At 46.8% G+C, this 15,000-nt stretch overlaps 1 protein-coding gene across 1 annotated transcript in view; it reads right to left on the bottom strand.

Annotated features, from left to right (window-relative positions):
• LOC130386588 (protein FAM184A-like) overlaps positions 1-15,000 on the bottom strand; it is a 45,912-nt gene that overhangs the window by 11,427 nt on the left and 19,485 nt on the right. Inside the window, exons 10-15 of the mRNA XM_056595594.1 lie at positions 14,230-14,415; positions 13,313-13,435; positions 11,782-11,943; positions 10,098-10,219; positions 7,414-7,564; positions 102-216 (exon numbers count right to left, since the gene is read on the bottom strand). Coding sequence (XP_056451569.1) covers positions 102-216; positions 7,414-7,564; positions 10,098-10,219; positions 11,782-11,943; positions 13,313-13,435; positions 14,230-14,415 — 859 coding nt within the window. The remainder of the gene's footprint in view (positions 1-101; positions 217-7,413; positions 7,565-10,097; positions 10,220-11,781; positions 11,944-13,312; positions 13,436-14,229; positions 14,416-15,000) is intronic.

The raw sequence follows: 15,000 nt of genomic DNA, 5'->3' as shown, positions 1-15,000 counted from the left end.
ACAACTGACTTGACTAACTGACTCAAGGCTAACCGGCTCAATAGTAACCGACTCAATTCTGACTCACTCCAGGCTAACCAACGCCTGCGAACAGACCTTACCTTTGAGCTGTTGGCTCAGCTGCTCCCTCTCCTGGTTGAACTGGGACTGCAGCTGCTGGAGGGCTGCCTGGGACTGGGAGAGCTGGAGCTCCAGGGACTGCTTCAGCAGGGAGATCTGTCAACAGAGGAGTGTCCGTCAGTCAGTCACAAGCAGAGACACACTCGACCGCACCAGAGGAGGGAGGGAAAGGTGGTGGTGCATGTTGAATACACCCTGGACATCCCCACTCTCTTTGTTTTATTTTTCATGCCTCTTTTCTCTCTCTTCGTTATTTTTTGCTTTGTATCCGTCCTATGTGTGTGTGTGTGTGCTTGTGTGTGTGTGTGTGCTTGTTTATCGGTGTGCAGATTCATGTTTGTGTGTGTGTGTGTGTTCATACTTGTGCAAGTGCATGGCGTGCTTGCGTGCCTGTGTGTGTTTGTGTGTCTGTGTGTGTGTCTGTGTGTGTGTGTGTGTGTGTGTGTGTGTCTGTGTGTGTGTCTGTGTGTGTCTGTGTGTGTGTGCAGTTGTGGGTGCTTTCGCGTGTGAAAGTGTGTGTGTGTGTGTGTATACATGTAATGGTGAGTGTGTGCGTGTTTATATGTGTGCACGTTCGTGCATTCTTTCTTATTATTGTAACGTGATGATGTGTTGACCTGCCAATGGACTACAGATGAAATTTGCCTATTTTGCTAACTGGCACAAAATATTTCAATTCATGTGAAAAATAAATACAAATAGAATAAAAAAGTGAATGAACATAAGTCGGTTTGAAAACACACATTAAATATTTACATGCCCGAAACAAAACTGAAACGCAGACACACACACACACACACACACAAACATAAAAGCACACACACACAGACACACACGGAGACACCACATCATGATACACAAGCACTCAATCACTCACTCTCTCTCTCACACACACACACACACACACACACACACACACACACACACACACACACACACACACACACACACACACACACACACACACACACACACACACACACACACACACACACACACACACATATATAGAGAGACACGCACATAGAAACAGACACAGAGAAAAACCACACACACCACACACACACACACACACACACACACACACACACACACACACACACACACACACACACACACACAGACGGACTGCGGGGGAAAGTGAGGCAGTCGTGGGGGGGCCCAAGGCAGAGGGGGGGCCCATGGCAATAAAAAATAAATAAATAATAATAATAATAAAAAAAATGAATTATCCATCCAATTATCCATAGTGGTAGGAGCCGCACACGGCCACGTCCCCGTCCCCCCCCGTCAACAATTTTTCTCTATCCCCCCCGTCAACAATAGGGGCCCAGGATTTGGTGCAACGGCCCTGCACACACACACACATAATTAGCAAGCGCAGCACTCACAGACTCATGATCCCTTTTGACTGAGCTAAACATCCACATTAGACAGTGAAGGACGCAGCCCTCTCTCCTTTAGAAACCAGATAAGAACCCAGCAATTATGTGTTGCTGTCGGCGACGGATGTGAGATTATCCTGCTGTGACACTCCGTCGCTAGGGGGAACAGGAGTGGCACTAAGTAAAATCGTCCTTCAAAAGGAAGCGTTCCATAAAACAAACGCCATGTCGTTTGTGTTATTCATGTTTTGTTATGTTTGAGTTTATGTAATGTAGTTGTGTCATGTTGTATAACTTGGTCAGTTTTCTGTCATATATTATTACTATTTTCATTTTATTGTTCATATATTGCATTTTAGCATATACCTTGTATTTGTCTGAGTCTTTTCAGATGGTTAAATGCAATTTTTTATATCTTTGTCAGTTTGTTCTCATATATTATTACTATTTTGATATAATATTAGTTATTTATTGTATATTAGCGTATGTCTTTGACTCTCTTTAGATAAATGTAAGCTTAAAGTTGTATGAATTTGTTGATTTGTTGTCATGTATTGTAAATACATTAATATAACATTATTATTTTCTATATATTAGCGTATATCCTGTATGTGTCTTTGTGTAATTTCAGCTGGATAAAGGTAATCTAGAAGTTGTATGATTTTGTCAATTTGTTGTCAATATTGTAGATACATGCATATTTTATTATAATTTTTATATATAAGCGTTTATCTTGTATGTGTCTGTGTCATTTCGGCTAGATAAATGCAACCCAAAAGTTTTATGATTTTGTCGATTTTATTGTCATATATTGTGAACACATTAATATAATATTATTATTTTATATATATATTATTATATTAATATATATGTATCTGTGTCATTTCAGTTGTAAAAATGTAAAAGCACACTCAATCTTACCCTCACCTATGTAACTTGTGTGAGGCATCATGCCTAGGTTCATAATCGCACACTAAACAAACACGCACAGACAAACACTTTGAAGCATTCCTTCCTTGAATAAATCAAATGAATGAATTCAATAAAACATCAAAGGGGAAAATCAATCACTGTGATGAAACTTCACTATGAAGACACACACACACACACACACACACACACACACACACACACACACACACACACACACACACACACACACACACACACACACACACACACACACACACACACACACACACACACACACACAGTTGAGGCTAATGTTGATGCTAATGCTAACAAGTCTACTGTTACGGCCTTATGTTGAGGATAATGTTCAGGCTGATGTTGAGGCTAATATTGAGGCTAAGGTTGAGGCTAAGGTTGAGGCTGATGTTGAGGCTAATATTGAGGCTACTGTGAGGCTCATGTTGAGGTTAATGTGGAGGCTACTTTTGAGGCTAATGTTGAGGCTACTATTTAGGCTACTATTGAGGCTTCTGTTGAGGCTAATGTTGAGGCTAATGGTGGGGCTTGTGACAAGGCTAATGTTAAGGCTAAAGTTCATGCTGAAGTTTAGTTTTTTTTGAGGCCGTAGTTGAGGCTGATCTGGGCTGATCTGGACATCTGCTTGCACATCAAACGGCCAACGAAATGAAAAAGAAATTGTATGAAGCTGAAAGGACCGCAGCAGTACCAGCACCTGTGTTACGGTCCATCCTGTGTCTGGGGCTGTGTCTGTGTGTGTGTGTGTGTTGGTCTGTGTGTGTGTGTGTTTGTCCGTGTTTGTGAGTGTATGTGTTGGTCTGCGTGTGTTTGTAATTCTGTTTGTGTGTGTTTGTATGTGTGTGTGTCTGCGTTTGATTGTTTCTCGGTGTGTCTATGTGTGCGTTTGTGTGTGTGTCAATGTGTGCGTGCGTGTGTGTGTGTGTGTGAGAGTGAGAGAGAGAGCGAGTGGTAGAGTGTGTGTGTGTGTGGCTTAATTTGACCCACTCGCCAAACAGTCAGCAAGCAGAGCATGGCTAAGCAGACATTTACTTCAAGCACACCTGACAACCATGTTGTAACAAAGAAGTAAACAATATTAATTATTATCATCTCATCTCATCTTCGTCCGCTTATCCGGGGTCGGGTCGCGGGGGGAGCAGCTCAAGCAGGGGGCCCCAGACATCCCTTTCCCGGGCCACATTGACCAGCTCTGACGGGGGGATCCCGAGGCGTTCCCAGGCCAGTTTTGAGATGTAATCTCTCCACCTAGTCCTGGGTCTTCCCCAAGGTCTCCTCCCCACTGGACGTGCCTGAAACACCTCCCAAGGGAGGCGCCCAGTGGGCATCCTTACCAGATGCCCGAACCACCTCAGCTGACTCCTTTCTAAGTAAAGGAGCAGCGGCTCTAATCCGAGTTCCTCACGGATGGCTGAGCTTCTCACCCTATCCCTAAGGGAGACGCCAGCCACCCTTCTGAGAAAACTCCTCTCGGCCGCTTGTACCCGCGATCTCGTCCTTTCGGTCATCACCCAACCCTCATGACCATAGGTGAGGATAGGAACGAAGATCGACCGGTAGATCGAGAGCTTTGCCTTGCGGCTCAGCTCTCTTTTCGTTACAACGGTGCGGTAAAGCGAACGCAATACCGCCCCCAGTGCTCCGATTCTCCGGCCAATCTCACGCTCCATAGTACCCTCACTCGCGAACAAGACCCAGAGGTACTTGAACTCCTTCACTTGGGCTAAGGACTCATTTCCTACCCGGAGTAAGCAATCCACCGGTTTCCTGTTAAGAGTCATGGCCTCAGATTTAGCGGTGCTAATCCTCATCCCAGCCGCTTCACACTCGGCCGCCAGCCGATCCAGTGAGTGCTGAAGGTCACAGGCCGATGATCCAATGAGGACCCCATCATCTGCAAAAAGCAGTGACGAGATCCTCAGACCACCGAACTGCAACCCCTCCCACCACGACTACGCCTTGATATCCTGTCCATGTATATCACAAACAGGATTGGTGACAAGGCGCAGCCCTGGCGGAGACCAGCACCCACTGAGAACGTAACTGACTGGCTGCCGAGGACGCGAACACAGCTCTCGCTTTGGGAGTACAGAGATTGGATGGCCCTGAGGAGAGACCCCCTTATCCCATACTCCCGCAGCACCTCCGACAGTTTCTCCCGGGGGACCCGGTCATACGCCTTCTCCAGATCCACAAAACACATGTAGACCGGATGGGCATACTCCAGGATCCTTGCGAGAGTGAAGAGCTGGTCCGTAGTTCCACGTCCGGGCGAAAACCCCATTTTTCCTCTTCAATCTGAGGTTCGATGATCGGCCGAACCCTCCTTTCCAGCACCTTGGAGTAGACTTTACCAGGGAGGCTGAGAAGTGTGATACCCCGGTAATTGGCACACACTCTCTGGTCCCCCTTTTTAAACAGGGGAACCACCGCCCCGGTTTGCCACTCCTTTGGCACTGTACCCGACTCCCACGCGATGTTGAATAGGCGTGTCAACCATGACAGCCCCTCAACACCAAGAGCCTTTAGCATTTCTGGCTTCAATCCCTGGGGCTTTGCCACTGCGGAGATGTTTGACTACCTCTACTTGAAACACCATCAACCTCGAGCTCTGCCTCCAACATAGAGGGCGTGTTATTCGGATTCAGGAGTTCCTCAAAGTGTTCCTTCCAACGTCCGACGACCTCCTCAGTTGAGGTCAACAGAGTCCCATCATTACTGTACACAGCTTGGATGGTTCCCTGTTTCCCCCTCCTGAGGTGCCGGATAGTCTTCCAGTAACAATTTGGTGCCGACCGAAAGTCCTTCTCCATGGCCTCTCCGAACTTCTCCCACACCCGCTGCTTAGCCTCCGACACGGCAGAAGCTGCAGCCCTTCGAGCCTGTCGGTACCCTGCAACCGAGTCAGGAGTCCTCCAGGATATCATATCCCGGAAGGCCTCCTTCTTCAATCGGACGGCTTCCCTGACCACCGGTGTCCTCCATGGTGTCTAAGGTTTACCGCCCCTTGAGGAGCCTAAGACCCTGAGGCCACAGCTAGCCACCGCAGCTTCAGCAATGGAGGCTTTGAACACCGCCCACTCCGGCTCAATGCCCCCAACCTCCACAGGTGCAGCCGCAGGTGTGAGTTGAAGATACCTAGGACGGGGGCCTCCTCCAGACGTTCACAATTCACCCGCACTACTCGTTTGTGCTTACCAGGTCTATCCGGAAATTTCCCCCATTCCCTGATCCAACTCACAACCAGATGGTGGTCGGTTGACAGTTCCGCCCCTCTATTTACCCGAGTGTCCAAAACATGCGGCCTCAGATCAGATGACACGATCACGAAATCGATTATTGATCTTCGGCCTAGGCTACTCTGGTACCAGGTACACTTATGAAAACCCTTATGTTTGAACATGGTGTTCGTTATGGATAATCCATGACTAGCTCAGAAGTCCAATAACAAACGCTCGGGTTTAGATCAGTGAGGCCGTTCCTCCCCACCACGCCTCTCCAGGTGTCTCCATCGTTGCCCACGTGGGCGTTGAAGTCTCCCAGCAGTACTACGGAGTCCCATACAGGAGCCCCATACAGGACTCCATTCAGGGTCTCCAAGAAGGCCGAGTACTCTGAACTGCTGTTTGGTGCATACGCACAAACAACAGTCAGAGTTTTCCCCCCTACAACCCTTAGGCGCAGGGAGGCAACCCTCTCGTCTACCGGGGTAAACTCCAACACCGCGGCGCTCAGCCGGGGATTTATGAGTATCCCCACACCCGCCCGGCGCCTCACGCCCTCCGCAACTCAGGAGAAGAATAGAGTCCAACCCCTATCCAGGACTACGGTACCAGAGCTGAGACTGTGCGTGGAGGTAAGCCCCACCAGATCTAACTGATAGCGCTCCACCTCCCGCACAAGCTCCGGCTCCTTTCCCCACAGCGAGGTGACGTTCCACGTCCCCAGAGCCAGCTTCTGCCGCCCGGGTCTGGTCCGTCGAGACCCCTGACCTTCGCTGCCAGCCATGTGGCTGCGCACCCGACCCCAACGGATCTTCCCACAGGTGGTGGGCCCATGGGATGAAGAGAGGGGGGGTGCCACGTAGTTTGTTCGGGCTGTGCCCGACCGGGCTCCGTGGCAAACTTGATAAATTATTATCACTCATCAATAATTCCTTGATCAACAAACTCACATTGGTCATCAACACCCCCCTTTTGTAAGTGGATACCAGACATCCCAGCTAAAGGCCAAATTATACTACTCCGACTCCATAATCCGACTTTGTAACTATGAAGACCCCTCAAGCATTCAAAGTTGTCCGTCGGGATGTCGGATACGCAATGCATGCTAGTGTTCATACGTGTGAGTTTGTGCACGTGCATGCGTCTGTGTGCATGTGCGTGTGTGCACATGTGCGTGCTTGCACTTGCAAACACGTGTGTCTTAATATGTTTGCATCTGTGTTTGTGTGTGTGTTTGTGTGTATGCAACTGCTTGTTTGCGCGTGTGTGTTTCCACTTCCTTGCCCGTGGGTTTATACGTGTGCATGTGTGTGTCTGGCTAGCATCCTTGAGCGTGCACGTGTGTGTGTGTGTGTGTGTGTGTGTGTGTGTGTGTGTGTGTGTGTGTGTGTGTGTGTTTGTGCTTGTGTGGCTATGTGTGTGTGTGAGCAGATGTGTGCACTTGCGTTGGTGCATGTTTGTGCGTGCTTATATGCGGGCAGGTTCATGTTTGCGTGAACGCATGTTTATGTGTGTGCGTGTTTGCGTTCATACGTGTGCTGGTGTGTGCACGTGTGTGTGTGCATGTGTGCTTACGTGCCTTTGTGTGTGCATGCAGGCTCTCGCGCTTACGTGTGTGTGCGTGTGTGTGTGTGTGCGTGTGTGGTGTGTGTGTGTGTGTGTGTGTGTGTGTGTGTGTGTGTGTGTGTGTGTGTGTGTGTGTGTGTGTGTGTGTGTGTGTGTGTGTGTGTGTCTACCTGCTCCAGCAGGTCCTCCACCCTCCTCTGCCAGCTCTCCCGGGCGGCCATCACCTCCAGCTCCTTCTGCTGGGACAGCTGTCCCAGCACGGCCTGCTTCTCCGCCTCGTGCTCCTCGTTCAGCTCCTCCCGAAGGAGGCGCAGCTCCTCCCTGGAGGAGGAAGGAGGGAGGGAGAGGGGGGAGGGAGAGGGAGAGGGAGGAAGGAAGAAGAGGAGGAAGAAGAAGAAGAGGAAGAAGAAGTGGGGGGAGAGAGAGAGAGAGAGAGAGAGAGAGAGAGAGAGAGAGAGAGAGAGAGAGAGAGAGAGAGAGAGAGAGAGAGAGAGAGAGAGAGAGAGAGAGAGAGAGAGAGAGAGACAAAGACAGAGACAAAGACATAGACAGAGACAGAGAGACAGAGACAGAGAGAGAGAGAAAGAAAGAGACAGAGACAGAGACAGAGAGAGAGAGAGAGAGAGAGACGACGAGAGTGTGAGAGAGAGAAGAGAGAGAGATAAGTAACAGTAGCACACACACAAGAGGGCGAGAGGGAGAGAGGGAGAGAGAAGAGGGGGACAGGGAAAGAGGGAGAAAATCCAGAGTCAATCCATCAAAACAAACACCAGGTGGCGCTCATTCTTCATTCAGGAGTGAGTGTGATTAACAAATACAACACAAATCTGCCTCTTCTGACATTACAAGTGGGCGTGTCCTTCTAGTTATATGACCGATTAGCAACCCTGGCTTCAGTCCACTGGGTAGGCTGGCAGACTGATCTGTCCAGCACACATCTAGGTGGACACGCCCACTAGTGATGTCAGAAGAGGCCAATATTCGGCTTGTAACAGCTCACATATATATAGTGGTATAAAATGTCACCTTTAAACGGATGAAATTAAATACTTGGGTGACGGCGGTGTAATATGAGTGTGCTTTGAACGCCTCATTTTACAGTGTTCAGCTCTCTGGAAATGATGGTGATATCTCTGTTCATTGCGTGATTTCTGTGCTTTCTGTGCTTTCACGTCGTTTCATCATGGCTTCGCTCAATCTGTATTTTTCAGCATTGTCGCTGTTTTTTTATATAGCACATACTGAATTAATGCATAGAAAACAGATGAATGGAAATGCTCTGAAAGACACTGAGAGAGAGGAAGAGTGAGAGATAGAGTGAGAAATAGAATGAGAGAGACAGAGAGAGACAACACACACACACACACACACACACACACACACACACACACACACACACACACACACACACACACACACACACACACACACCACACACACACACACACACACACACACACACACACAGAAGCTGCTCCACAAAATGAGATGACAGTCTCTCCACAATGCTACGCTCTTTGTATGGTTTCAATGGTCTGTTCTATTCCAAATAGACCAAGGGGCCTATCACCCACAAATATAATATCTATTTCTTCAACCAGCAGGTCTGTTGTTAGCCGGCAAACTCTCTATAAACTCTACAAACTGCAGAACAGAACAGAACAAAGCAGTTTTTTTTTTTAGGTTTGTATAAAAGTATTTTTAAGATTAATATAATATTAAAATATTTTGCCTATATATAGATATTTATTAGTATTTAAACGTTTATTTGGAACAGAATATCAGTACATTATACAGCTCAACACGTAAGCAACATTTTAGTTTTATTTTAAGTGAAAGATAATAATAAAAAATATATAGGCCTGTATAATAATAATAAAAAAATAAAAATAAACAGTTTAGCATAACCATGGGAGAGGTAGCGTATGAATCAGAACATCTCAAATCAAGTTCAGTCTGATCTTAGTGTGGATATGTACTCAAAATAATATTTAAATATAACCGCAAGCGGTGATTAACGGGGTCCGAGCAAAATGAAAAGTCAAGGACACTCTAATGGAAGACCTATAAATATGACATATAAAATAATGGCCGAATGTCATGTTCAGCATGTTCATAATTTTCTGATCGGGATTTGAACTCTCAAACGAAGGATCACCTGTACAAGGCATTATCCCATTGAGCCACCGTCAAACCTGAACCGCAGCCTCATTCCCATGGTCAAAATGTCTATTGATAAGCACACAACAACCAGAAAACTCAAAGGACACATTTCTCAAGTTAATTAAGGGCTTTCTTAAAAGCAAATACCTGCAAAATCTTTGAAATTCTGGGGAAATTAAATATTTGTTGTCAAGAGCACTAACAGAAGAAATATAAATATGACAGTTAATTATGAAGGAAAAAAAAAAATCGTTAATGAAGAAGTTCCCCTTAATGCCACACTGTGTCTTGGCAGATCGATTCTTGGAAACTAAGAATCTCAACCTAATGACTCTCAACCTAAGGATCACCAGTACACGGCATTATCCCGTTGAGCCACTGACATTCCTGAACTGCATGAAGCCTCATTCACATGGTGAAAATGTCGATTGATAAGCACACAACATCAAGAAAACTCCAAGCACACATTTCACAAGAGAATTAAGGGCTTTCTTAAAAGAGTACAGATCTGAAGATTGGCACTGTTAAGACAAGGCTGGAGACAAGGTATTCCTCCCGCCTTTGGAAATATTGGAGCCAACATCCGTATGTATTTTAACCATTGAGCACACATGTGAGCTATGCGTAATTTATTTTATGTTTGTCTGTATACTTTGTGTTATATTTGGATCTCGATGAAGATAACATTTACCGCAACGCCTCCGTCCATTTCAGGTCGAGGTCGTCGGCCATCTTGTCCATCCTCTGTTTCTCCTCCGTTCGGATGGACAGGAGCCTGGCCTCGTGCTGCTGCTTCTCACTCTCTATCTCCTCCTACAACAGGAACACAACACAGTAGCTTAACGTAGCTTAGTTCAGCGTAGTGTATGTAGTATACGAGGTGAGCGTAGCATAGTAGCTGAGCGTAGTTTAGCATAGCATGGTATAGTACATAGTCTGAGCATAGTTTCATAAAGTGGAGTTGCTAAACGTAGTATAGTATACCGTAGTGTAGTATACAAGCTGAGCGTAGTATGGTATAGTCCTACACACGCAGACGCACACGCACACACAGAATAATAAAGGATTTTAGCCGGTGGGAAACCATCAGTCCAAAATACCAGTATCATCAGTATCAATATCAGTCCCTACTATGCTCAGCTTCTATACTACACTATACTACTACACTATACTATGCTACACTTTGTTCAGTTTCTATACTATGCTACAATATATTACGCTATGCTACATGATACTATGCTACACTATACTTTGTTCAGCTACCATACTTTATAGAACTATGCTCAGCTTATGTACTAATACTATACTACGCTACACTATACTATTCTCCATCATACCCAGCTCCTTCACTTTACTGCCTCTATCTCCTCCCTTTACTGTCTCTCTGTCTCTCATAATTACCTTTTACCTCGTCTTTCTCTCTCCATCTCTGTCTCTCTGTCTCTCTCTCTTTATCTCCGGTCCCCAGACCTCCCTAGTGCTAATAGTCATGTTTCTTTTGTCTCCATCCAATCATTCACCACATTCATCCATTCACCCTCCCCCCAGGCATTTGCTTTGTTTATCTGCTCCTCGTATTCAAGCCCAGATGTGACTCTCTCAGCCTTTTTTCTTCCATCCCCCACCTTCCCCCTCCTCAACATTTGAAATCTTCCATTTTTAATTAAACGTCTTTCATGACGTTTCAACATTCCATCTCTCTCTCTCTCTCTCTCTCTCTCTCTCTCTCTCTCTCTCTCTCCTCTCTCTCGTCTCTCTCTCTCTCTCTCTCTCTCTCTCTCTCTCTCTCTCTCTCTCTCTCTCTCTCAAGGTAGCTGGAACTAGACTAACATGCTAGCTGTTGCCTAGAGGTCTCTTCTCTTCAGTTCAGCTCTTATCACGCCCTATTCTCAAACTCAGCGGTTTCTTGTTCTCCGTCTCAGTACAATCAGTGGGGTATTCTCCACTCTCTCATCCTCTACCATCTGTCCTGTTCCCTGTCGCTCACTCATTATCTTCCCCAGCTCGCACGCCCACAATCTCTCACACCTGGACCTCAGCATCTCTCTCTCTCTCTCTCTCTCTCTCTCTCTCTCTCTCTCCTCTTCTCTCTCTCTCTCTCTCTCTCTCTCTCTCTCTCTCTCTCTCTCTCTCTCTCTCTCTCTCTCTCTCTCTCTCTCTCTCTCTCTCTCTCTCTCGCCACGTGAGCATTCATTAGCACGGTAGGGACATTAGCACGGTAGCAACATTAGCACACTGGAGCAGCCACTATCCTGGTAGCAACATAAGCATGTTAGCGACATTAGCACGTTAGTAAAATTAGCACGTTAGCGACATTAGCACGTTAGCGAAATTAGCACTTTAGCGACATTAGCACGTTAGCAACTGTAGCCCACCTGTAGGTCGGTCAGGAGGTTGCTGGTCTCACGGACCCGGCCCCTCGTCGCGTCCAGCTCCACCTTCAACTTCTCCTGGGTGTCCTTGAGGCAGCCGATCTGTCCCTGGGCCGAGCCCAGCTTGTGCTCGCTCTCCCTCACCTGCTCCTGGAGGTGAGACACCTGAGGGACAACAACCAGAAGCACACCCAGGGACACCGCGAGGGTCAGACAGAATTCTACCCCTATCTAATTCTGCTTCATTACCCTTCCATTCGCTTGAATGGGCCTTCCCAACGTTCAGCTGTCAATTATAACTTATTGTAACTTATCCACCCCAGCGTACTCGGCTGCTAAGCGACGTCAACGTCTTTGGCGGACCATTTCTCTGCTGATTAACACTACGAATGCTGGTAACAAATAAATTGTCAAAAGTATATTTTCGGTTTGGCAAGTAGCCGTGTAATAAGTAAGGGGTAATGTATAGAACGTCAGTCATTATCGAAAATAAGCCCCTTCAGGGCGAAGCAAGACACTGTTCTGTTCGCCCTGTCGGGGCTTATTTTCCCGATAATGACTGGCGTTCTATACATTATCCCTTACAAATTACACAGTGCTAATCACACGGAAAGTGCATTTTTTTGCCTCTAATTCACGTCTGTGGTATCACTCCGCAAGTAGTCCGGTAACTTATGAACACCAGCGTATTCAAAGTTATCTTTTTACGTTTTGGCGGATAGCCTTGCAAGATAATGTATACAACGTCTCCGGTCTCTGCTAAAATAAGCCTGTTTGCCCTGTCTGGGCAAGAGAGAGAAAAGAAAGAAAGAGAGAGAGAGAGAGAGAGAGCGCCGAAGAGAAGAGAGGAGAGAGATGAGAGGAGAGATGAGGAGGAGAGAGAGAGAAGAGACGGAGAGGAATGAGAGAGAGGAAACCGAGAGAGAGAGAGGAGGAGGCGACGGGTGGACATAGAGGAGATGACGAAGAGAAGGTTGGAGAGAGAGAGGATGGAGAGAGGAGATGAGGAGTGAGATGGAGGAGAGAGATGAGAAGAGAGAGGAGATATCTATCCTGTGTTTTCTACTGCTGCTGGCCTGTTAAAAGGAAGTCAAAGGAGTTGAACAAAGTTGTTATCTATCTATCTAATGAAGAGTTGAGAATGTACAACGTTAATGACACATCTCCTTAATGGACTGCATTTATCTAGCGCTTTACAATATCCTAACAATCACCCATTCACAGACCGACGGCGGAGTCGACCACCTATGGTGACAGCCAGCTCGCCGGGAGCAGTGAGGGTCACTTGCTTTGCTCAGGGACACCTCGACACTCCCCGAGGAGGAGCCAGGGGATCAAACCAGCAACCTCGTGATTACAAGTCAACCTCCTGAGCCACAAGCTGCCCTCTCTCTCTACACAAAAAGTGGCAAAGTTAACAGAGCATCTTATAGCTTCACATGTGGTGCCTCGGCTCCCCGTAGCTGATTCGGTAGGAGCTGGGGATTGAACCAGCAACCTTTCAGTTACCAACCAACCTGCTGCTGCCCCTCACCTCCTGGTTGGCCATGTTGAGTTTGGCAGACAGCTCGTCCTTCAGGCTGTCCAGCTGCTGCTGCAGGTGGTCCCTCTGCTCCTCCAGAGACAACCGCTTGATCTCAAACTCCTGGCTCAGTTTCTATTGGTCGAAAAGGGGAAAAGGACCAATGAGAAAGTAGGGGAAGGACGAGGAGGAATGACTATTATGGCATCGTTTCTATTGGTTGGAAAAGGGAAAACGGGGAACGAAGGACCAATGAGAAAATATAGTTAAAACTGCCAAAAGGGCTTTTATTGTGAAAAAAGCTTATATTGTGAAAAACCTTATTGTGAAATACACTGTCAATGGACAGCGTTTGTTGCGCAAGTAACACGCAGCTTGAATGAACGTAGCATCAGAACCGAGCTGTAATTAGCAGTAAAAATGGAACGATGATACTGCCGTTCAAAAGTTGTGTTGTCACCCAGACAATTCATGTTTTCCACGAAAACTTACACTTTTATTCAAACGTTTTCTAATCATTCTAATCATCAATTAGCCTTTTAACACGATTAAACAATGTACCATTAGAACACATGAGTGATGGTGGCTGGAAATGGTTCTCTATACACCTAGATATTCCATTAAAAATCTGCCGTTTCCAGCTAGAACAGTCATTTAACACATTAACAATGTACAGACTGAATTTCTGATTACTCTAATGTCATCTTCATTGAAAAAAACAAATAACAATAAGTTATAAACATTCAGTAATAACAGAAGGTTATAAACATGTAACATTTTTCCCATGTTCCAATGGGAATGTCTCCTGACAAATACTTATTGTGAGTCGCTTTGAAAAAAGCGTCTGCTAAACGCCCTGAATGTAAATGTAAAAATGGAATTAAAAGGGCTTTATTTTTCTTGAAGAGGACTGCGGTCTCAACCCTCACCGTCATCAGCACCTCCTTCTCCTCCTCCTTCTCCTGCCGGACCTCCTCCCTCAGGGCCCGCTGCCGCTCCTCCACCTCCTCCAGGGCGCGCACCTGCGCCTCCTGGAAGCGCAGCGCCTCGTCCTCGTAGCGCCCCCGCAGCAGGAACAGCTCCTTCTCATACCGCTGGTGCTCCTCGCGGAGAGTCTGTGAAGGGGGAGGGGGGGAGGGGAGGAGAGGAGTTGGGGGGAGGATGAGAGGGGGATGGGGGGTGGGGGGAGGGAGTGGGGGAGTGGGGGGAGAAGGGGAGGAGTTGGGGGGGGGGTTGGGGAGGAAAGGGTGGGAGGAGGAGGGAGAGGGAGGAGGAGAGGGGGAGAGAGGCGAGAGGGAGGAGGGGGAGGAGTCAATACTGCCATTCTTAAAACAGTCAGTCAAACAATAAGTTACATACATTAAAGAGCCCATGCCATTAAAATCACATTTTTCCTGTTGTTTGTTAAATAACATAGGTCTGAATAAGTTTGTGAGTTTGTGAGCTGTGGAGATAACCCCCACGACGAGTCTCGTTGTAGAAATACCAGAGACGAGAGTCCGACGTGTGCGCCATCACACCAACAGCAGAACGGTTATCCAAATAACAAGGAAGTGTACAACACTTGCGTTAGAGTCCTGGGGCTCTACATCTAAATAATATCATATAATACATAGATATCTATATCAAATAATACATATTATCACGGCCAAAATCTGTGTGCACCTCCAGACGATATAATGAATCACAAAGGACTTCGT

Source organism: Gadus chalcogrammus, chromosome 7 (genome assembly GCF_026213295.1).
Source record: "Gadus chalcogrammus isolate NIFS_2021 chromosome 7, NIFS_Gcha_1.0, whole genome shotgun sequence".
In the NCBI taxonomy this organism is placed as follows: Eukaryota; Metazoa; Chordata; class Actinopteri; order Gadiformes; family Gadidae; genus Gadus; species Gadus chalcogrammus.
Note: the sequence above shows the minus strand (reverse complement) of the source record. Positions and strands in the feature narration are given on the sequence as shown.